Below are 25,495 nucleotides of genomic sequence, written 5' to 3'. Positions count from 1 at the left end.
TGTTTTCTTGCTTATATCTATGAAATTTAAAGAAGATCATATCTAGGTTGCCTAAAATCATTCAACAGTGAGTGGAAGCACCAACATAGTAATTTCTAGATCAAATTAAAACTGTCCATCTAAAAAAATAAGTATTCATGAAAACTTAGTTTTTTTGAAAATACAGAACCTGGTGCTCAAGTTGGGTTCCTTATTTCATATGTCAAATGAACAGCAATAACATTATGTCCTCAATTGAAACTAAGAATTGTTGGGATTTTTTCAGATCTAGATTAGAAATAGGACAAAAAAACCCAGTATTTTTTCAGGAATGAAGTCAAAGGGGAAACAAGGAATTTGACACAAGGCACAGTCAAAAATTTGATATCCTGGGCTTGTTTTGGTTGGCCTAGTCAGCCTAACAGTGGGGATCTTAAGACTGCTTGAGCCCTCTAAAACAAAGGCTGTTTTGCTGGTTTGTTCCTCAAAGCTATCCTGAAACAAAAGGCTTATTTTTAAAGAGAGTGGAGCTTTCAACACTGGGAACTCTTTAATGCTAGTGTCCTACTAAACACAGGTAAGGACACTGAGGATGCAGCTAATCATAAGTAACTTTAGCTGACCAAAAGTAGGCCATTTAAAGATCTTTTGAATGTTAAACCTTATCCAAGTTGGCCTAATTTGGATGCATGTGAAGGCTCTCATGTGCTACTTCATTTCAGTCTTTACAGTTAGATTTAGATTAATATCACCTAAAATCTCCTGTCTCAAGTTGTCTTGTCTAAGCGCATTTCAGAGGGTCATTAATTGAATTGTAAAAATTAATCAAATCTCCCTCTAGAGTTGTTTGCATTGCTTCATTGCCTTTGAGTATCTAAAAGACAAGCTTAGACTCACTACTTCATTTTGGACAGCTAAAAAAATGGCCCTGGTAACTGTTTTACTGAAGACATTGAGGACAAAATCAGGGCATATCCACTAAAGTCATTCCAATAGCCACACATTTTTATTAGCTTTTTAGCTAATAAAATGTGTTACTAGCAGGGCTGGAGGGGAAAAAATTCTCCAATGATTTTTTCAACTCCATTTCTCCATTAATTTCACCTGTTGCTTTTCATATGCTTGAAAATGAAAAGCAAATCCCCAGTTATTAAAATTATCATTTTTATATGGATAATATCATCAATATAAATTCTTTAGATAACTATAAACACAAACCACTCGTTCAGATACTTTTTTCATTGCATTTTCTGCATTCCTCTTAGTAATAGTAGGTACTTACATTTTCTCCTTATAGCAGCCAATTCCTGCTCAATTCGTAAGCAGACAGATTGTGTAAGTTCAAACGATATTCTTTGAAAAGCATCAAAATCTTCCACTGTGTAAACATGGGTTTCAGCAGGAGGTGATGCAATTGCTTCCAACTCTGTACGCACTGCGTCCTTCACACCAACTGCAAATATTTCTACATCTGCATCCCTCAGCTTTATTGCAGGTTCTTTAAAAGCATCTGACGATTTTCCATCAGTGATAAGAATCATGACTCTTGGCACATTCGGTCTTGATCCTTTGCTGGTAACAAACACTTTCTCCCTCACATATGTCATTGCTTTGCCTGTATTGGTAGATCCACCTCTGTAGGGGAAGGTGTTAATAGCCTGAATAATGTCTTCCACTCTGTTGTATCTGTTCAAAGAAAACTCCATATGGGGATCTCTGCTGTACTGGACAAGACTTATCTGTACTTTTCGAGGTGATATCTCAAAGCTTTTAACTAACACTTCCAAAAAGGCTCTCACTTTTACAAAATTGGCAATACCAATGCTGTAGGAACCATCCACTAAAAACACAACATCAGCTTTTACATCCACACCACGTGAGCATTCTGCAAAGAAAAAGAATAACCACTGTAAACAGATTTGCAATAGCCCCAATAGCAATACAAATGCATCTGTAGTTCATGTATCACACACAGCTGCTTATAAACAAAGTAAACTACACTAAGCAAAGCTGTATTTCAAAAATAATAAGGGTATGATATTAAAACAAACATCAGACATTTCATCAATGAAAAACTTCCATTTGAAAATAGTGTCGTGGCTCCAGACTCACCCACTTGAACTTTTACTTGTTGCGTTTTTTCCATTATCGTTATTGGCTCACTGGGGGTTAGTCCTTTCATCGCATAAACATTGATTTGATACTCTGTGTCTGGAGAGAGATCTTTAACGTTCAGAGCAGTAGTCTGAGGACCCACACTCAGTACGTGTTGTTTTCCCCCAGCTATCATTGGAATGAACTGCAGACGATAGCCAGTTATTTGGCTTGTGGATGGATCCCAAGTGATTCTAACAGACTTTGAGGAGATCTGAGTGGCCACCAGATTTGAAGGAGGCTCCACCACTGAAAGAAATCAAAAGCAAACCCAAAATATTAGTTATAATTATAAACATATTTTCTTCATGGTTTTTGTTTCTGTAATAATTTTAGTTATTTTTGCTTAATATTTACTAAAAATCACTTTTGGGGTTTTTTTTAGCATAAATAAAGAGAAATTAATTACAGGACAGCCCAAATGAGACATCAGTGAGAGGGCAGAAATATGAACAATGCATTCATGGTCCCCCAAGTATAGCAGAAATTCCAGGAAAAATGCTGCCTTCCTCTAAAACTGCTTCAGCCAGAAGTCAAAGCTACACTCACAGAAACACGGTAGAAAGTGTGAACAAATGCAGACTTCAGCAGAGTACTGCGACAGCAGAGTTATCTCTGCTACAATTTTTGTCAAAGAGTAAGTAGTTACTTAAAACCTTACAGGCACAGAAAGCTGCAGTGATACAGCTTGATGTCTGTGTTTTCTCAATACTCTAGTTTTCATGCTTTGGTTCTTAATCTATTACACATTCTGACCCATCACCAAGCAATTTTTTTCCCTTTAATATATTTTTCCACAGAAGTGACGCCTGTGTCCAAACTGACTCTGATAACTGCACATCACTGGGATGCCTTTGAAACTATGGAATAATGGACCTATTCCAAATCTACTACATCACATGTTCTGTTATACTGCATTTAAATACACAAAAGTGAGACCAGTTTTCCACACTTGCTAAATGAGGCAATGGATCAAACTCCAGAAATAAAGCAAAGGAAGTAGGGATAGACACTTCAATAGACATTGGAATAAACTGAAACTATAAATACATTTTTATAAAGTTCCTCACCTTCTTCTCCACTAACCAGTTCACCTAGTTGTTCATCAACACCAGAGCACACTTGCAAGATAATTTCATTCTGTATATCCACAATTCCATCAAAATTAGCCACATTGAACACATGCTTCAGTGAAGGCTGAGATGCAATTAACTTGAGTTCCTTTGCATCTGCTGCTTTGATACCTAGAAGTTGCAATAGACAGGACTGTATTAAGATGCCATAAAATATAGACTCCTGTGAATGTATCAAAACACCCTGGGGTAATGATGAGTTTAAATTAGTCCTGCCTTCTGTTACTATCAATAATCAAACTACAAAATAATGACTAATGCAATGAGGTGGCAGACTCCATTTTCAACCTGGGAAAAGAATGTGGTATAAGTGAAGAATGAGGCCAAGGCTGAAACTATGCTAGTCACTCATCTTCATGTAGAAACTACATAATAACTATCAAATTAACACAAACGGTATATTCCACTCTGGAGGGTACGAATTACCTATTTCAAGGCATACACATGAAAGGAGTAGCATAGTGAAATGCTTTAAACTCCCAACCTGAAAAACTTATAAATTAATTTTTATGAAAAAATCTCTCAATCATTAGAAAAACTCAACTCACCCAAGGAAAAAACTTCAACTCCTATGTTGCGAAGCTCTCTTGCAGGAATTTCTACATCATCTTGAGCTTTCCCATCAGTAATGACAATTGCTACTTTGGGAAAGCCTTTTCTTGCTCCAGCAGACTCAGTGAAGGTGTTTTGAACGAGGTAATCAATAGCCTCACCTAAAAACAGCAACACAAGTTGTGTTCTATTAGACTTCTGTTAACTAGGATTTAAAGCAAATTGGAACTATGAAATGAAATGCTGAATAAACATGTATTTGGGAAACCTGTACCTGTCATTGTGTTGCCACCTTTGTAAGGTATCCTTTTAATTGCATCAAGAAGATCACTTCTTCTGTAATACTGATTTAAATTGAACTCTGTTCTTGTGTCTGAACTGTACTGAACAACTCCAACTCTTGTCTTTTCTTCCCCAATATCAAAAGCTGATACAAGGGCAACCATGAAGTCCAGAATATAGCCGAAGTTATTTCTCCCTACACTCCATGAACCATCTACCAGGAAAACTAAATCTGTCATTGCACTTATGGAGCATCCTGGAACACAACAGGGGAAAAAAGAAAACCAACTCTATTAGTAAATGAACAATTGCATTCTTATGGATCAGTGAGAAATGTCTAATGGAAACTTAGTAGGTAAAAGCCAAAACTAACAGATATTTAAGACTGATCTTATCTGGGTTATCTTGCTTGGGGAAGTATTATTCACATTAGTGAACACCCATATGAGTTTTCTAACTGCCATTATCAAAAGGGAACTCTTTTGAGACATTTCTCACAAGATCTGATACGTCACAACAGACAAAAACACACGTAAAAATTTTTTTGCAGTTATTTGATGATACAGAAAAATTTTGTTTTGTTACCACTTGTGCCTTGCATCTTTATCTCCCCAATATAGCTGCAGAGGCTATCCACAGCACAATACCTTTTGTTAACAGGACCAAGACACCCATGGACTTGCTCGGGTTAGTTGCATGAAATCCCTAGTTTCAGAACTAACTTTGCGCTCTTACCTTTCAATGCAGCTAATTAATTCCTTCTATCCCAGTCCCTTCACAAGTTTTTTTAACTCTGCACAATTTATAAGTTGATTTCATTGGTAGGTAACACAGAAACACAGTTTAACTCTGTGAGGTGCTAGAGCTAGACCTCAGATAAGATAAATGTCAGATAAGTTAAAAGGCAAAACACCTTACTTTGTAATTGAGCCTCAACCTTCTTTTCGTCTGGTATCCCTGGACCACCTGTCTGAACTACACAAAGCACAACATAGACAGAATTAATGGAGGAAATCAGGTTACATTTTCAAACATTAAAGAAAAGCACATATGGAATTAGAGACACATATCTGACAAGCCTAAGAACATGAAAAACATAAGCGCAGGTTGTGAATACATTACCTGTACTTACGGATTTGAAAACATAGAATTCAGGGCAACACAAAATGTAAATATCTAAGAATCCTCTGTATTTGTACATCTTGTACAGGCATTTCTGGAAAATTAACTGCAACATCTCTGGATGAAATACCAATATACCAATATTACCCCACCCTAACACCTAGGGGAATTAATAATAAGTAATTTTCCCAAGGTTCTTTGCGAAGCCCAAGACATGAGACAAAATGTGTCATAGAAGAGAGTCTGCTGTGTGTTTTAATTTCATTAAATTTATTTTATGCTTTATAATATAAGAATTATTAAAGCTTAAATTCAATATTTTAGTAGGCATTGAGGTATATTGTGTCACATTTTATTATTACTGGATGAATACGGTTCACTTTCTCACACACACAGGATGCCAGTCCAATTCATTTGTTACTAAGGTCAATAATTGTCTTCCCCTTGACTTCAGCAGATGCAATTTATAGGAAGTAGGTTTAGCTCAAAAAATCCAGTGTCCTCCTGGGAATTCTAGAGAGGCTGGCAGACACTATACCCACATTAGTATCCTTTGATCTCTTGCAAATTTTCTCTGCTTCTACTAGGATTAATAGAAAAAGACTGTTCAGACAGCTCCATCTGAGGGGAGTTTAGGTATGTGGCAATTTTGTTAGAGAACTGGATCAAAGCCAAGCTTTGTGAATGACCACTCTGTTATCTTAATTGGTTTTCTAATTGTATTGCAGCTACTTACTTGTCAGCTGGCCAAAAACAGGTAGACTCTCCTCTCTGTCATCATATGAAGCTATTGATACAACATACTCTACATCAGGTATAAGATCTGATAAGACAGTTTGCGTAGTGCTAGGTGAAAGAGTAAATTCTTTAGTAGGTCCATCTGCAATAAATATATAAAACACAATGCAGCCTTAAAATCCAATAATATTGATAAGCTGATCATAAAATGTAACAGAAAATAATCTATCTCAAACCCCACAATTTTAGAATTATACACTTTCTGTTTTCCTGAAGTACAAAATCTGGAACATGAAACTTCAAGCTAACGTGCTTTCAATTGTGAATAAAATTACTAAACTGTTTAATAAATTCCAGGAAATTTGAAACTTAAAATGCACATACAAAATGTACTATCATCTAACAAATCATGTCCTGTTCTGATTCAATACTGCTTTTATACTGCTTTTTTGATTATTTCTCAAAGTCAAATAAAATAATGGCTGCCTTACACAGCATAATACAATTCTTGAACTTCAAAATGAAAGCATAGATGAGCAGAATGATGATTCTGCCTTCTTTTTGCTCCTTGCAAACAAAGGCATCCAAAACTTACTACTTGCAGTCCAAACATGGTAAACACTATGGCAAGAATAGCTCTAACTTGGAAGAATCACTGCTTTTTCCTGTATGCCCTTTGCCACTACTGAGGCTTGATCACTAACTTCCAAAATATTTTAAAAGCTACTCTCATACCTAAGTTAGATATAGGCTAAAATAAACCAAACTTTTCAAAGCATGTAACCACATAAAAAATTTTGACAGAACTCACCATTTGTTGGAACCACAGTTATTCTGTAACCCACTATTGCATCTGGTGGCCTTTTCCATGACATTTGAACATTATGTTCATCTATAATTGTAAAATTCAAGTCTGATGGTGGATTAACTGCAAAAGATTTATACCAGGTAGATGTTAAAAGCTTGAACAAGTTTTGGCAAATGAATAAATAAAACAATGTTGAGCAAAGCTTACTAAAATTGTCTTTGCATAAATTTGTTTCCAACAAATATAAATATATGTTGTTGGAAAAAGAGTAAAATAAAAGCTGAAAAAATATGACAAAACATCAAAGAGTATGTGCATTACAGAGGACAGCACAGAACATATGTTTCTTGAGTTGCCAAGACATTCAAGAATGGCCAGCAAAATCAAGCACAATAGAAAACACATTTGGATACATGTACAATGAGTTCACAGATAATCACCACATATGCAAACATTTCACATAACAATTAAAGGAAATTTTTTTACATGCTGGGTGCAATCCATACAAGCATGCCAAATCACAACCTGCTTACAATATCATGAGATCATTTAGGATGTAGAGAACACAGTACTCTTTTTAATTAGACACCAAAGAATTGATCAGCTTTTTAATATAGTCTCTGCATATGATATTTCTTATCAATTTCACTGTATCTAGAAACTTGGCAGAGAAAAGAAATAATTTAAAGAATACAGGAAAAGATTGGGCATATAATGTTCAGTAAAACAATTTCTGTTGGGGTCTAGATATGAATATACATGCAAAATGTATATCAGTAATAATGATACACTGATGCATCATTATAATTCAAAATATGGAGAACTCCACCCCTTTGTTCCTAGAAGCCACTAAAGTGACATATTTTGCATATAGCAACGAAGGATTCAGGAACTAAGGGGGTAATAAATGGCTTTAGTAATGGTTGCAATTTGCCGAAATATTTGAGCTGATGAGAAGTTCACAGATTTCTGTACAATTTCAAGGGTGTAAACTATGGTTTTCATGTTACCTTTGCAGCAGGTGTATCCATACTAATAGTGGCATTTTAACATAAAATGCCAGTATGGTTCCAAACAACACAATGGTTAATTATGAAAAGACAACATCAAAATATATTTAAGGACATTTATTTTACAGAATTTATAGAAAACGGCAAGGAGGGCACCAATGAACTGAAAAAATGACTGCAAATAAAACTTGTAGGAGCTGATGACAGAAGTAACTGAACAGTACAGAAAGAAATAGTTTACATACGCTAATTTGCAGCATCATGCATACGTAAATGAAATGTTGATTATTGGTTTTTCCCACAATGGACAAAGCCTCCATGTACAAGGTTCATTACACAAAGACGCTTCATAAATATTTTATAATGATATTCTCTTTGTAAAATTGTCATGCTTATTCATGCAGTATTTTACTGACTCACTGTCAGTGCATGGTAGATGTATTATATATTATTGTTTAAATAGATCTACAAAGTAAGATTAGATCCAGCCATACTTTCCTTAACTACTAGTGAAAGAGTTTTGCAGGCATTTTTAAAAGACAGATCTTCTCTGTTTCATGGAAGATCTCCATCATATGTCAGATTTCATGTCCGATTTGAATATCATTTTAAAAGCAGATAAAGAAGTAAATGCTAGAATGTTTAATGATGAAAAGACACTGTCCAATTACAAAAAGTAAAACTGAACTAAAAAAAATGGCATTTTTTCCTTTTAATTTTCTGTAATTTCCAACCATAGGATAATATGGCTTTATAATAGTGATACAATAGATAACACTAGTACTGAAGTAAATGTTATTTTTCCTGTTGTCCATACACAGGCAGTGAGATTAGACCATTAACCTGCATGCACAGTTTATTCGTCATTCAGTTTATGAGTACCACAATGCTAGAGATGGCAGGGTAGTTACTTAGTATCAAAGTCATGCAACACGTGTTAATAGTAAAATACATTTACATGATAAGAATATCATTATAAAGTATTGTTTCAGTAGCAATGGCTCAGGACAAATTTAATGCAAAGGCAGAGACAATTGACCTGAGCATGCTTTAAAAAAAAAAAAAATCAGTACATGGAAAAATAGCACCACCAACCTTGCAAGTAAATTGGCATGTTGCAGCAGAGACATTAGGCTTTAACTGCTGAAGGACAGCAGCAGCCCAACTTGTTGATATCCAAATGACCGGATTCCAGATAAACTGAAAAAGCTGACTGTGAGGAAAAGTCTTTAGCATTTTAAAAGATTCTATTCCGTTTTATTAAAATTCAGATGTGGATCTTGGCAGGTAACAAGAATAGTACATTGACACATAAGTGACGTATCCATTCATCCAGGTGATCACAGCCTTTTAGAACAATGGCATTACAGGGGAACTCAAAATTCCCATCGTCCATCCCATAGTCAAGACATGATTGGCCAGCCTGGGTCATTCCTGACATGTTTTGTCAGATCATTCTTAAAGACCTCCACTATTGGCAAGACAGCCAGCTTCCCACAGAAATTACTTCAAAGCCTCACTGCCCTCATCATCATAGTTATTCCTGAGACCTAACCCCCATCTTCATTGCTGCACTTTAAATCCATTCATCCTCAGCCTAAGGCTGGCTTATCAAACTTAAGCACTGAATATTCTCCCATTGAAATCCAAAAAGGAATGTTGCTTGAGTGAAAAAAAAAAAAGCAGTTTGGATCCAATGTCATCAAAATGTCTTCCAGATGGCCTGTGAGCTTTTGATACTCAAACAGAATCTTCAAAACATCCATGGACCTTCACAAGGGTCAGATTTCACCCAACTGAAACCAGCTGTGGGGTGAAGACCAAACTATGGTCATATGACTGAGAGTAGTAAGCTGATCTGAAGTACAGCAAAATGTTTAGATGATAAAAACCTTATTGTGATTATAAAATAGGGCAACTGTTACTCCACCTCATTAAAATTCTTCTTCCAGAAGGGAATTCACCAGTGGAAAAATGATACATCTGCAATACTGAGTCAAACCAGAGTTCCAGGGAAAAAATGTCCCTTGTTGTAGTAGAAGCTTGCCCCTTTACAGACAAACCTGAAAACTTCACTCAACAAAACCTTATGTGTGAGTGCAGCTTAAGTTCAGCAAGCAGTCTTGGTGTCAGGCTATTTGCAGGAGTGAAGTTGCACCTATTCTTACAGTGTAGTGACACTGCTGATCCTGTGTCCATCCAAATCCATGCCAAACCTCTCACTGACTTGTCAAGATACAGGATCATGATCATAACATCTCATGGTATCACAGTATTGCCTTCATACAGTGATCCCACTGTTGCATGGCTTCCCTACAGGTTTCTGGAGCAGTTAAAAAATATCTTGCTGTAAAACAATCATGTTTCCTCAGCATTAATTTTGACCACTCTTAGAACTGTGATATGCTAATTTCCTTAAGTGAATCTTCTCTATTATGCACCACAAAAGAAAAACAACCAACCAAAAAAAAATCAGACATAATATACTTAAATCATTGCCACTTCTTGTGTTATATATACATGTAATAAGGGTATCTTTCCTGGAAAAAAAAATAGCAAAACGTCTTTCTCATGCTGTGCAAGACTTATTAGCTTGTATTACTTCACAGGTAATACAAACCTAATATACAAAAGTGTACAGTTTTTTGCAGATAACACAATGAGACTGCTAGAGGATCTCAATGGATATCTTAACAAGACAGAAATAAAATATAACCAGAAGACTGAGTGATTTATATCTAGAACCAGATTTATGGAAGTAGGTATCATTCACTATCCCTGTGTGAAACATATTTTGTGATTCCATCACTGGAAAGGACACACTATAATTAGCATGTAAAATAACATGTTAGCCCAAGTTAACACACAGTCTACAGAAGCTGAAGAATAAGCTCAGCCTCGCAGTCTCAGCAATAAGCCCTGATGAGGCTGGAAGGTGCCAAGACTCCTCATTTACTTTTTTTTTTCAGAAATTGTATGAATTTGGCACAACTAGCTAGATCATGACCCCAGTCAAGCTTCTCTGAAGTCTGCATTGCCAATGCAACTGGGAGAAAGAATGACCTACAGCCTAGAAATGTAGTAAAGAGCAGCTTCTCAAAAGAGCAGCTTCTCAGACTTGTTAAATACTCATTGCCAATCACAACACAGAAACATTGTCATCTGTATCTTTGCATTTTTAAATTTTATATATGTATATAAAATTTCTTCAAAATACAAGATGCATAGCTCATAAATGTATACTTTGAAAAAAAAATAATTTATATCTATATACCTATATAAAGACATATGTAACTCAACATAACTGTATGCATACACACTGTATGCATGAATATTTACCAAATTTTACATGTATTTGTGCATGTATATGTGCATATGTATATACACTTACACATGCATGTATTTTTTCTTCTAATTAGCAGCAGGAAAAACAGGGATGTATAGTCAACCTCATGTATATAAAAATTTCAATTTCACTTATCAATCTTCATGGCTCTCTGTTTAGGAGCTTTGAAACCAACAGCTTCTTTCTCAAAGGATATTGCCATCAAAAGACAATAAAATTATGGTCCTACCAACCAGTTCCAAAGCTGAATAGGTGTTTAACTTCAAAAGTTTCAGGTATCTCAGATCACCTCAAAATCATTCAGTCAATGAAAATTAATGTACTCAACACAAACTTTATTACAAGACAAAAATTCTAGTCCTCTGCAGCTGCTGTGCTTCAATTATTTTTCACTTACTATACTGCATATCCTGGTAAAAGATTTTTCACCAGACAAACCTTTTTATGCTCAAAGCAAAGGTCCCACACTTGGATCAGTGATGCCCTCCTTTCCTATCCCCAGCCTAGAAAACAGACTTTTCTAGGTCTGAACCAGTTCCTGAAAAACTGAAAATCAGCACCTCCAGAAGCTCAGTGAGGTCACACAAAACCAATTATTTCCTCCTTTCTTTCCTGTGTCTTTGGTAATCCCTCTGTATTAGGAAATATGACATGCTACAGAAGCCATGACAACATCACAGCAGTAACTTGAGATTATTAATAATAGATTCTTCACATGCCAATATACTTGGCTTAAGTATGACTAAAATAAAGCCCTTGGCTCTTTGTGATCACAGATGAAAAAAATACTGCAACAGAAAGAAATTCTGACATGAGGACAGACATGGAATGCACTGTGCTGGACTGAAAAGGCACAGAACAAAGCATAAAATATAGAATCACACATAAGGAGTTTAAGCTGGGAAAGAGATATCAGAAGGATTGCAAAACAAGAAGAATTTCACTGTAAAAGAAAAGAGCAAAAATGCTGAGCATGAAAACAGATTTGCTTCCTTGACCACAGTAAACAAACAACTTCCCCAGTGAAATGGCATGAATGCATTATGTGTGTTTTATATGTGGGTTTTACCCACTCTACTCCTACAGTGACTGCCCTGTTCTGCTGTATCTCTACAGAAAAACTCTAATACCATTACTGCAGTTCACTGCCTTGCCAAGAGCAGCAGAGCACAGCTCTCACAAGCACTTCAGAGCAGCGATAATGCTGATGAAGAATCAGTTTCATACTGGAATTTGCAGGAATCTATGGACACCACCATCAGATAAAACAGATCTACTCCCAGGGAGACTGAAAAATGAAAGCTGAAGGACAGAAAATAAAACTAAGCTTTTCCTTTCCTCTGCTCTCACCCCATCTTTCCACCTCATATCAAGAATTTTCATCACACTGAATGGCCCTCTCCCTTATTCTCCTCTCATTTTTTCATCCCACCAAGTGTCTACCCACACCTCTGGAAAAGAAAATTCAAAATGCATGTCTTGTGAATGGTACAGGGAGAGCCAAAAAAAAGCCAAGAGAGACAAAGGACTTACTGACTGACTGGTGGGGGAGGATAGCTTTGCCACAAAGTGATCTAAAATTTGGAAAAATAAGACTAAGGGACAAATGTTCACAGGAGAAAGGCAGTTCAGCAGACAGGATTTAAGTTGCAATGACACCAGAACTAAAGTAAATAAATAAGTAAATAATTTGCTAAAGTAAATAAGATGCAATTTACAAAATTATGCAAACTTGAAACAAAACATTAAAACAGTGCAGAAGAATGATCGGTATATTGCAAACGAAAACCACACTGTAAAAAGCTCTACAAAAGCAGTTGCCACCACAGCGAGTCCTAAGGTACTCCTAGATTTGGACTTTCATTTTCAGCACCACTATTTCTCTCTCCAATTTCAGCACCACAATTTTTCACCACACACTTTTCTGCTCTTACTTCAAAACTCTGGAGCTAGGAGAATTTTCTCACCAAACATGATCACTGTAAATTAGATATTTTATTTATCAAACATTTCTGAATGCAGAGTAATGCAAGTCCTGCTCAGGAGCCCTCTATAACTCTCAAGATCAGGCTTTATCCATTCTTTTCCTTAGTGATAATGCATCCTCCAACATGACATCTAATCAAGGTTGGCCAGCTTGTCTGGCAATGTGTCAAGTTTTGCTGTTATAACTGTGTACTGCTCCAAATACATTTTTGCAGCTCGCTTTAACTTTACTGAAGATATGATTGGTTTAATCTATACTATAGCTAAATAAAACACCTTGGCTTGCATTCCAAAATAACATACTCCATACATGTAATCAGTAGTGCAAGACAACAGCAACATTACTCCAGCTCCAAGTGAGCTCCCTCCTAACATGGGGAAGAATGCACAAACACATCCATTCCCTTCCTCCATCAAAACTGTACTCTTTCTGTGCTTTCTCTGGCACAGCAGTCCTGCATTTCAAATGCAACTCTGAAATGACTTCAAATGACCTTTTTTGGTTCCTTTGCCAACAACAACACAGCACAAGAGGAAGGCAGTGGACTGATTCTTTCCTAGTGTGACCAGATGTTGCACTACTGGCAAAAATGCCATCTTTTTCCAGAAAGCCAGTGTACTTTAAATCTGCAGGCCGCAAGCAAGCACTACTGCCAGGGGGGCAAACACTGCAGAGGCATCTCTGACACTCCATGCTTTAGTAGCTATCAGACAAGGTGACCACATCCAGACAAGGGAGCTTGCAGCAGGCTATTATCAGAGAACTTGTTTCAGTTCAAGACATAAAGAAAAGGAAAGAGGAAAAAATGAATGATCAGATGCTGGCTTCTGTTTTTTTCCAATAAATCCAGGGGAGTTCACACCTGTGATGGAATCAGGTCCTGTAGGTCAGATCAAGTCATTTCAGTGCAGGATGTTCAGCATTTCTGTTTCCCCTGGCAGCCACTGCTGGCAGAAATGCCGTGACCATGACCAAAAAGCCAAGCAGCCCACACTGAGGGCACATGACACAGTTGCTGTTAATCCACTGGGGAGCAAATGCGGGGCCAGGACATTTTGAGCCATGCTGTGGCACGTGTGGCAGCAAAGATGGGTATCCCCACATCCTCAGCTGGAGGCAGAATGCTGCCAGGGCTGACAGAGGCCTCAACCTCCAGACAGACTGGGCAGAGGGCCAAGGAGGAAGAGGAGAAGGAAAGCCTTTTTGGAGGTGACAATACCACATGCATGGCAGAGCTTTGGAGGCCCGGCTGCCACAGCAAGGCCTGGCCCAGCCTTCCCTTTGGCGGTGCCCAGGATGCATGTCATGGCACTGGCAGCAACTCCCCAGGGGTGTTCCCCAGGTCAGACCCGCCACAGAGGTTGAGGTGTCCCTGAGGGAGGGTCCGGCCACCCCAAGGCTCAGCCGGGGGTCGCCCCGCCGAGCAGGGGAGGCCGATGCACCGGCAGGCCGGTGGGGCAGAGGCGAGGGGTCCAGCTGGACAAAACACACAGGCGCGGAGAGCCAGACTCTGTTGGAGCATTTTATTTCAAAGCTGCAGGTTGTTGGGTGGTAGGTTTTCCGTTTCCTCTCTCAACATTATTAAACGAGGCCAGAGACCAGCCCTTCTTGGTCCGTTCTGGGGGCAGCGCCATGGCCCTGGCTGTTCCGGGCTGCCGGCCAGTGGCAATGGGCTCCTCAGGGCACTGCGCCCAGGCGGCCACACCAGCTGGCCCACGTCCTGTCTGGGGGTGGTGTGGACAGCACACCAGAGAGACAGAGAGAGGGAGCTACACTCCAGCCCACTAGCCGGGAGAAACAGAGCACAGAAGGAGCTGGGCAAGGAAGGAAAGGCATTTCTCTGAAGGAGAGAAGGAGAGAAGGTGAAGTATTCACACTCAAAAACAGAGAGGGAGAGAGCCGGTAGCTCAAGGTTGATTGGGAGGTTTGCTGGTCAGCAGGACACTGGGGCAAGGGGGCTGGGAGGGGAAGGTTACCTTCAGCCTCGATGGAGGAGAGGAGGGCGGCTGCACACAGAGCAGCGACTGCCGAGCACAGCGCTGTCTTCATTTCTGCCCTTTCAGATCACAACAACATGAATGAATCTGCAATGATGGGGAAGGGGGGAAGAGGGAGAGAGGAGAAGGAAATGATATGTGTGGATTAAAGGATTGCGTGGGCGTATTAATGAAACATAAAAAATACAAACCGTGGATTTCACTTTGTTCCCTTATCCCCAGCCCCCACCCACGGGACCAGGTTGAAGCCTCTAGACTTGAAAGCTGTCCAAGACGATGAAAGATCTGTATGACTAACTGGAGAGTCTCGTCTCGCAATAATGTGCCTTTTGTTGCTGAACCCTTTCCAATCACTGTAAGCACATGAAGCTTTGACCCAGTTAGGGTTAATTTGACCAGGGAAGCGCAGTGAAGATCTGCGCCTCCACACGGACAGGAGCCAGAAGGGAGCTCCATGACTTCATCACTGAATGTGATGATAGCTAATTCAGAGGTCATTCCTGCCTTGGATCAACTAAATGTCTCTTTCAGCTGGGGATTTTAATCGGCTCCTTTTTCATAACTGTTGAACCACTTAGTTAGCTTTGTTTTACTGGTCTCAAGGCAGTTTGGAAACTGTAATAAAACTTTTTTTGAGGGGTTCTGCCTACAAATGTGCTATTCTTCATTTCTTGAAAGTCTGAAATAGGTTATACAGAAGTGTGTGTAACACACAACCGAAATTTGACACGTCTGTCTAGCCATGATGTTTCAACATCTGATAATTCATTTACATGTCCTGAGAGAAAATAGATTTAAAATACACTATACAAAGCAGACACATATAAGAGTCTCAAAATCACTCCAGGTTGTCTAGCAAAATAGGTGGGATTAGGCCAAGTTAGTTGTTTTTAGTTGCAAGCAGACATACCTTCACAACTATATGCTCTTGGTCATATAAAATTGCCGCCAATTACTCCAGCAAAACTTCCAAATTATTTCCTTGTCTAAGTAAAGGCTAATATGAACCCACAAATGCATGTAAGTGTTTCTAAGTTTGGGATTTTCTCTCTCAGGAAGTAGGGGAGTGGCAATTTGTATGAATAAACTCATAAATGCATCATATATCATAATTAAGCTGGGGAGAAGAGAATTCCAAAAGCAATTAGGCAACAGATTTTATCAGAAAGGTGCCAAGAGCAAAACAAAAGAAAAATACATAAATCATTAGTGTGCAGAAACAACTGAAAGGGAAAATAATATTCTTCTACCATCTAAAGAACTACCCATCAAGGCATATTTAGTGGGAAGACGCTATGGAGATGCAAGAATTTCCCAGTTACTGACTCTGCGCTTAACAGGCTTCATTTGAGCAGCTGTATATACTTGCCTTAGCCAAATGCCTTTACTGTGCATGAAAATACCAAGAGCTCGAAGAAAATGTAAGCAAAGATTTCAGTCTAATGGCAGTTCCAGCGGCTAAACAGAAGAGTATTATTGACCACGACACCCTAACACAAGGAAGGCCAAGGTTAGTATTAAATTGCTCTGAAAGATCCAAAATCATATCACTGCTCTGCGTGGGAAACAGCTGCCCCTGGGCAGATCCACAGCATCCTGCAGTGAGTTTAAGGATCGCCTAACTTCAACGCAAAAAGACATTTTGTCCTGGATATCTCATGTGGGCTTTGACTGCCATCTTTTGATCCTTTTGAAGAGCAACAGAAATTAATCATCTGACAAAGGCATCTATGAGTTTGCCACTACTGCAGGTCTACCATTCCTGATACACATTTTTGTTTCATGAAATACACCATCTCAGCCAAAGCATAGATTTGCCAACCTAGAAAAACACTGTTGCTGTCTCACGACCTTACATATGTGAAAGAAAGCCTGGAGGTGGCAGAGGACAGTTCCTCTCACTGGTTCAGCAGGGACATAACAGACTTCATGTCAGGACTAAAGGTTTTTCATTGATATTTATACACCACTTAGAAAAAATCAAATCCGAGCTTTCACAGTACCAGTCCTATCTCACACTAATTCAACCCACAGAAGCTTAGCCAAAGCATTTCTAAACCACACAGTGCACGACATTTACCACTTTTAAGAAGAAAAAAATAACGTAAATAGGGGGGAAAAAATTTAAAAGGCAAACCGCAGGAAAAGCCCACTACCTATCAAAGACACAAAAAACTGGAAGCAGGAGAAAGCATCACGGGCAGCTGCACACACAAGGGAGGGAAGCAAGAGCTCCTGCCAAAGCCGCAGCGGTAGCGTGCCTGCAGGCGCGCTGGGCGCTGACAGCGAGCTCTGCCGGGAGCCTCCGGCCGCCGGGAGCCTCCGTCTCCGGGACACCACCACACCACCGGCCCTCCCCGCATTTCTGCCCAGGCACCCGTTCGCCGGCAGCGCTCGGGGCCGGCATCCCGCCGGGATCCCCCGTGCCTTTCCCCGGGCTGACAGCCAGCACCCCGGGGCGCTCTGCCCCGCACCTCTCCTCCGCCTGCAGCCGGCTCTGACATGCCCAACGCGCGCACACACGCTCCTTCCTAATCCAGTGCAGCTTCCAGCCCGGCGCTGCTACCCAAGCCTAAAGTGCATCGGAAGGGGCTGCGTGCGTGCGGACAGAGCGGGACACGGGGGGGGCGCGGCGGGCAGGGGACCCCAGCTCCTGCGCGGGCACACACAGACCTTCCGGGGTGGCCACACTGTGCCGGGGTCGGTGACGGGACAGATCCTCCGGCGATGACTCCGGCGGTGCCCGCAGCGGCAAGGAGCCGCAGCCGTCGGACCTGGATAAAGGGAGGAGGATAAAGGATGAAGCTCCGGGGGCACCTTGTGGAGGGAGCAGCAAGTAGCAGCAGCGGCGAAGGAGGAGCAGCAGCAGCGGCAACAGCTGAGCGCAGAGGAGGCGTCTCGATTACTGTAGCTCCCGATGCAAGGGGTCTGTCTGGGAAGACTTGCCTTCTCCAAGTGGGAAGAGCCTCTTCTCAATCTGCTACTTAATAGAGGGCTGTTCCCAACTCTCAATTTACCCTCGTAAGCGGTTACGAAACTGCAGGGAAGGTGGACTGCTGCCACCGGGTGATATATGCGCTGCTGTGCTCCAGCAAGGAAGGGGATCCACTTCTGGAAACTGGCGCATACCTCCGCGCATTCCTGCGGCATGAGACGGGAGCCGCGGCGGCAGCGCGCCCGGAGGCAGGGGCCCGGCTCGCCGCCCCCTCCCTCCCTCCCCTAGGCTTCCCAAACGGGGAGGACACGGGAGGGCAGTGGAAAAATTGAGTCTGCGGGCAGGCTTCGAGGGATGGCGGCGGGGAGGGTGTCCCTGGGCGGGGGGTTCCACGCAGCCCGCGTCGCCCCCGCGGAGGCTGGGCTCCCCGGCACAATCTTGCAGAGGCGCGGGCACTCCCGGTGGCGCGGCCAGGGAGCCTTGAGGGCAAACGGGATATAATCATTATGGCAGGGCTCAGGTGTGTCTGGCCTCGACGCTGTGCAACCATACATACATTAAACGCACATTAAACACACACTCGCCCCGGCAGCCCTCCGCCACACGGGTGTTTCACTTGGAGCACAAAGCGCCGCGGGTGCTGGGAGCAGCCTCGGCGGGGCGGGTACGGCTGCCCGGGCCGAGGGACGGGGCGCACCGGCCCCACTGACCTTCCCCCGAACCCCGCGGGAAACCCGCGCCCATAGCCCTTGTCTGAAATTCTGTGCTTTCCAATGGAACTGCACCTTCCAAAATCGGACAGTCCCTTCGGGCTGCAGGCTCCGCGAGGGTCTCCCATCACTCGCTCTCGGGAGCCTGCCCGGGTCACCCGGCGCGTGGCGGCGTCTGCAGCGTGCCGTGCTAGGAGAATGACACGCGGTCCTTTCCCTGACCGAGGGCGCAGGTCGTCCAGCGGAACCCAGACGGAGTATCCTAGGGGCCCCGCGGCAGCAGCGGGTCTGCTCCCACAAACATGGGGAACGGCATCCCTGCTAACGCTCTCGGGCGAGACTCCTCCGGAACCCCTTCGGACTAACATACGGATTGTCACCGTCCCCTCGGAGCGGGTCCGCAAATTCAGGAGGCGGAACAGAGGTGGGCGAGGAGTGGGGGTAAACCGAGAGGGGGAAAAGCTGCGGGTGTCACAGAGCCGCGGCCCCGCTCGTCCCCGAGCCCCGCTCGTCCCCGAGCCCCGCTCGTCCCCGAGCCCCGCTCGTCCCCGAGCCCCGCTCGTCCCCGAGCCCCGCTCGTCCCCGAGCCCCGCTCGTCCCCGAGCCCCAGCGCACCGAGGCCATCCGCGGTGCCGGAGCGCCCCCCGGTGGCGGCGGCGCGCAGAGCGGCGGCAGACAGCGCGACCGTCCGTGTGTCGTGCCGAGGCTGCAGCTGGCCCCGGGGCCACCGCTGCGGGGACGAGATGGAAACGGGGTCGGGAAGGGCGGGGAGAGGGACACATGGGGCCGTGCCTCAGCGCAGAGCTTGGGACCCCCTCTAGGAGAGGCCGGGGAGATTCCGGGGCCGCACTGGGTCCCTTTCGGCTCCGTGCACGACGTGACTGGCGGAGTTATCGAGGGGGTTCCAGCCGGGGTGGAAGTGACCGATAGCGGAGATTAGTATTTTATCAGAGGACCGCTCCTGGGCACCTTTCCGCAGGACTGGGAGATCAAGGACCTGTTGGCAGGAGGACTTGTGTCTCCTGAGCTTCATTTCTGCAATAGACCTGTCATCTACATGAGAATCCAAACGCTGAAAAGAAAGTGATAACCAGAAGACATGCGCTGACATTTCCAGACACTTTGGAAGTGAGTCAGCTCCTCTTTAGGACACGGCACAGTTTCAACTGTCTGGTATTGATAGAATGCACTTTCCATAAGCAACATCTCCTCTGCTGATAAAGCTCTTGACCTATTCAACCTCCTTTGCCCAGCTGTTGAGTTGGATTTTCTCTTTCAGCATCATTTTGGCATGGGAAATTTAATTTCTTCCTCTCCAGATCTGATATGGAAAAAGCAATATTTCTAAGAAATAATGCATTTTAAAATTTTTAATTCCCTGAAGGAACACACCAAGAACACGAATATAAATGTTGTGTGAACAATAGTTTCAGAAGAGTGGACATCAGGGATTACAATGAAATATCCTTCCACCGGAAGTTAATGCAAATGAGGTATTTTTATCACTTGTGCACCGCAACGGTATTTTTTTACAATATACTGGTGGATTTTTCATCATAGGATAAGCAAGATTTTATGTTAACAGTTAAAACCAGTTAATGCAAAAAGTGAGACTGGAAGAAAACATGCATTATTCTGTGTAAAAGTTAAATCTCTCAGAACAATTATTTTTAAATGTTTAAATAATTTTGTGTAGAGCTACAAATGGATTTACATGAGTGGATATTTTGAAAGCAAGGGGTCTCTCAGATCTGCAAGAATCTCATACGCTGTCCCTCACAGACCTAGATGCTGCTGAGGGAATTATCTCCCCTTCCTCTCAGCTGACCAGCTTTGCTTAATTTCTTTGTGTGAAATTAGACTGAGAGGTGGCAAGAGCAGACAATTAATTGACTCCACGGGCAGCAGGATTTTGTTCTTAACTCCTTATTCTAACTATTCTAACCATGATTCTCCTAAGATCATTTACATGTAAAATACACCAACAAATTGCATGTAGAGTGTGTGCTTCCATACATCACAGTAATTAAATGGGTTGTTTTTAATCAGCGCTGTTGCTATGTACATTCATAGTCTGAGTACATAGTATGTGATGCAGAAGGCATTTCTGAAATGCATAAACATTTACTCCTGTCTGCTTGTTTCTGGGACAAGTGTTAAACACATTAAGACCATTGCACTCCAGCTCTGTAATTTTCTTTGCAATCTAATCTGAACACACTGAAACAGTGACAGATTTAAATGCAAAAATCATCATTTAAATTAATATACAGACTTTTAATAATACTGTCCATTTCTGGTGTAGGTATGTGATAGTAATATTGAAGGTAACCAGGAATTTCTTAAAAAATTTGGGTTTGGGTCTACAGTAATTCAAGCAACTTTCTCTTTCTGGAACCTCTTTTTTTTTTGTTACTTCAAACTGCATTGCCAGGGCAGCATAAAAGAGGACATTCTGCATTTCAGCACTGTAAACCTTGAATATCATTTCCATGTGGATATCACACTAGATTTGGCCTCTGTGTTTTCCTGACAGTTAGTTGCATCTGCTTTACATAGGAATATGGTAAATGTGTTATTCATATGTATATATGCATTTGAGTATGTTTTGCACAGAGGAAGAATAAAAAAAATTTCTCAGCTCTTTGAACATTAAACAATATAGAGATTAAGCACTAAGTGTCGTTATACAAGCAGAATTGTGCTGCTGCCAGTGACTTGCCTACATCTGCCCAGGAAGTACCTTGTTGGGTCAGCCTATCACTGCATCTATCACTACAGTGCATCTAAATTAAACATTGTCTTAATAAAGTCATTTAAGAGGCCCATTTACTCCTTACCACACAATGGACAGCCTTTCCAGTATATTTTTAATTCCCTATTAAATCAGTCATAAGACTAACATTGCACAGGATAATATCTGCACTCATAAAATGCAGAAGGACAAAACACAGTAAACTGCTTCCACCAGGCTCTGCTTCTCTGAGAAATTTCCAGTCAATGGCAGGAGAAGAGCCCAGTCTGGTGTTTGTTTATTTGGATAAGTTCATTGCAGAGCTGGTATTCAGAGAGCAGAACTGATCTGACCTCTCATAATGAGGATTGGCTTCTTATATCAGCAGTGTTTAGAGAGGACTGGTCCTATCTGAAATCTGCTCAGTCAGTGGAGCAACTATGGAAGCAGCATCCCTGGAGGGTGTGACAGCCATGAAATAATTATCTGCCTTACCAGGTATGTTTTCCTTAGCAACTATTTATTTCTCTAATTTGTCTGGTTTTTCCCATCATGTAATGTTCTGAAAGTTAATTATTGTGGCTCCAGATAAGTAGAACTGGAAAAGTAAATAAATCTTTCAAAAGCAGAGGTATAAATAGAAAGAAGCTGGTATTTAATGGAGTTTGGGAGTCTGAGAAAATCCAGTTAATTTGTAGGCAGTATTTTTCTTTTTAAATAAAGATCTTTAATACTAAAATTGGACTAAAATAGATGCAAGATCTTATAGTCCCTTCCATATATATATATATATATCTGTGTGTGTGTGTACAAACAAACACTCTATATTAAAACATTCCTAAATAAAGTTGCTTTCTTTCAAAGAAGCTGGTTCATTATTTCACAACAGATTCCTTATCTATTCAGGAAGCTTTCCTCTATGAAACTAGTACAAATCTTGCTTGATTAAAGAGGACAAGAAAATAAATTACCTGAGGACAGTGACGCTATATATTTTTCAGGTACCACTGTATGTTTTAACATGGCTGCTCCTGTCACAGCAATAGACATTCACAGAGAATTGTGAATGCAGATCTAACCATTCCTCTTCACGTAGCTGAGGGGCTCCCAGTGAAAGAATGATGATTCACTGAGAAAACCCATAATTTTGAAAAATTAAAGTATTTTTGGAAATCATTAGCCAGTAGCTGCTACTTGTAGAAGATTATAGTACAGTGCTTACTGAGTACCTAATTGGATTCAACATCTGCTGAAAGGTTAATAGCCATGAGTTTCCCTATATTTGGTAGCCCTTCAACTATTGCTAAGTAATTGCTCCCTATGAGGAAGCTCTCGATATTAATCAGCAACAAAGTCTGAAATGGTGCAGTGAAGCTCTGAATAGGAACATTTTGCTAATTCTTCTCAGTACTTCTGTATATAAAATAAACCAATACCTATTGTGACAGCAGGGTCTGTGTAGGTGATAGGTAGTCTTATGGAGAAGATAAGCTTGTGTCTGCACAGACAAGATATTCAAAACTATTGAAAGTTCAGGTTGCATTAGCTAATGAGTGAGCTGATCCTTTTGTTGCTGACAGTGGAATAATTAATGACGGGGGGATTTCAAGATTCAATACTTTTCATTAGGCCAGCTGCTAATGCTGTCCTCTCCTCCACAGGCACAAAAGGCATTGAGGATGTGGTGACTCCCCTGACTGAAGAGCAGGTTGGAGGAAAGCTGTCAAGGAGGAATAATCAGCTGCTGCTCTATTCCAATACGTATCTTTTCTAAGAAGGTTTAGAGTATGTAAAGGTCAGCCCCAAACTCTCAGTACAGCAGGACAAACATTCAAAACCTTAAGCATTCTGACAAGTGAATCTGGTGCAAATGCACAGAACCATAGTAAATGAGGCTGGAAAAGATCCCAAGAGGCCATTTAGTTCATGACCTGTTATTTCAAGTACACCAGGACTTCAAAGAGAAATTCTCCATACCATACTCAGTACTAACAGCATGCTTTGGGGAGCTGTTTTGTAGCTGCTGACAATAGATAATTATTGTTTTAGGTGAGTTGCAAGTTGTCCAGAATATGACTATGAGCACAGCCATCAAAAATAAAAAAATACAGCTACACCAGAGAAGCCTGTATCTTTGGACTGTAGAATCATAAAATGGTATGGGTTAGAAGGGACCTTTAAGACCATGAAGTTCCAGTCCTACTGTTTCCACAAAAATAGCCTTGGTTTACTGTGAAAAATTGCTTGCTTAACTAGCATCTCTGCAAACTCTCAGCCAGAGAGCAAAGAAGCCAGACTGGGAGATTCCTTCTTGCATGTGACTGTAAGAGGTACAGATCCCCACCAGTCTTGCTAAAACACTTTTTTCTGTTACAGTATGTCTGCATGTGATAGCTATGTAATTTTTGACCATTTCTAAACTTCTTGGTAGATGGACTCTATGGTCATCACCATCCTTGTTCCTCACTCCCCCCACCTTCCCAATCTCAGTGCCTTGATATCCAAACTGGCAGATCATAGCATTCATCACAGCTTTTTCCTCTGCAAAAGAAGCACAAGAAGCAAACTTGGGCTAGGACACAGCTAGGGAATGCTACAGGCCCAAGGAGCTGGATAGCCTAGATTATATATACTTTCCTTGGACCCATGAGGCTCTTGTCTGCATGACACCTATCACAGATATTCATGGACGCTGGGAAACTTTGAGGGTTTCTGGAAAAAGGAGTCAGGCAAGAGTTTAGCTTGCTTGTATTGAAAGCACAGCCTAGGTGTCGCCTGTCACAACATTTATGAACTCCACATGAGCCAACTTTGAAAAAGAAACTTGTTTCTTTTGCACAAGTCATAATTGGCCTGCGACTAAGGAGGAAAATACATGGAGCAAAACAGCGCAGATCTAAATCACCATTTCTTAATGCAGCCTTGTGGCTGCTGCTTCCCAATATGTTGAATGTTGACAGTTCCAAATACCAGAACATAAGATTTATTTGGATTATAAATAGATGTTGCCTTGTGCTTCAGTATCAGAAGCACTCTGTTGTGTAAACAGAAAACTATTGGCCTTTGTTTCTACTTTAAATGTTACTTGAAAGCTCCCATGTACTCCTTGCTGACAGCCTTTTTCACCTGCTGGAGTTGAGTCTCTCTCTCGCATATCAACACCTCTACAGCCTGCTGAGAGGCTTCACTTGAAGCTGTTAAAATGTCTCCTCTCATATGCCCTTTCCTCTGATCTCTGGATGGTCTCCAGCTGGCCTCGCTGCTCTGTTAGCTTTTAGTCACCCCAGTTTAATGAACATTTGTTGGGTTTGGCATTGTCCTCATTTCTGCATGTATTTTTTTATCCAGAGAAATGTGTTTGCTACTAGCTCCAATGTCTCTGATTTGTTTAACAAAAATAATAAATTATAAATAAATTTATCTGGTTAAGATTTTTAAACAAATAGGATTTTTGTAAATCTGACCTGTTGCCCCTTTACCCTCTGCCCAATGCCATTTGCAATGTGTTTAGGGGATTTCCTGTTTAAAGCACATCACAACAAGGGGCTTTACTATGTCATGATCTTCTTCTCCAGTTAGGAGCAGCTGCTGAGAGATTATGTCCTTTTAGGCTAGGAGTAGCTGTTGGGACCTTATTTGCAAATAAAAACTTGAGTCTGCTTCTCTGAGAAGGCAGACAGGGGATGTACTCCTTGACACACACCGCACCATTGCAGCTTTGCTCTTTGAGAACATTGGCTGTGGCCACTGCTCTGTGCTGCATGGTCACCTCAGGTGGTATTTGGTTCTGGGTTACAGTACATTAGGTGCCTACACATGAACCCAGCATCTAAACTTCTGCAGTGGCTTGTGAAGACCTAGATAATGGGCTCAGCAGTGCCTGAGCAGTTTGGCCTTCCACCATCCATGTGGCTTGGATGAGGTGCTATTACATTGGGCTCTAGAGTCATCTGAGTGTTCCACAGCACCGGAGATCTCTTGTGGAGCTGCCAGCTACAGACCAGGACC

The 25,495-nt window shown here is 41.4% G+C and overlaps 1 protein-coding gene across 1 annotated transcript in view; it reads right to left on the bottom strand.

Moving 5' to 3' along the window:
• The window catches only part of COL12A1 (collagen type XII alpha 1 chain), a 100,405-nt gene extending 82,180 nt beyond the window's left edge, over nucleotides 1–18,225 (bottom strand). The window contains 10 exon segments of the mRNA XM_085056489.1: nucleotides 1,262–1,864; nucleotides 2,092–2,382; nucleotides 3,204–3,377; nucleotides 3,815–3,979; nucleotides 4,093–4,356; nucleotides 5,019–5,075; nucleotides 5,959–6,102; nucleotides 6,772–6,888; nucleotides 15,088–15,195; nucleotides 17,782–18,225. Of these exon segments, the coding sequence (XP_084912615.1) occupies nucleotides 1,262–1,864; nucleotides 2,092–2,382; nucleotides 3,204–3,377; nucleotides 3,815–3,979; nucleotides 4,093–4,356; nucleotides 5,019–5,075; nucleotides 5,959–6,102; nucleotides 6,772–6,888; nucleotides 15,088–15,160 (1,888 nt within the window). The 5' untranslated portion in view covers nucleotides 15,161–15,195; nucleotides 17,782–18,225.
• Nucleotides 18,226–25,495: the final 7,270 nt, after the last annotated feature.

This window comes from Lichenostomus cassidix, chromosome 3 (assembly GCF_008360975.1).
Source record: "Lichenostomus cassidix isolate B80296 chromosome 3, HeHo_3.0, whole genome shotgun sequence".
Classification (NCBI taxonomy): domain Eukaryota; kingdom Metazoa; phylum Chordata; class Aves; order Passeriformes; family Meliphagidae; genus Lichenostomus; species Lichenostomus cassidix.
This window is presented reverse-complemented; position numbering and strand designations above follow the sequence as displayed.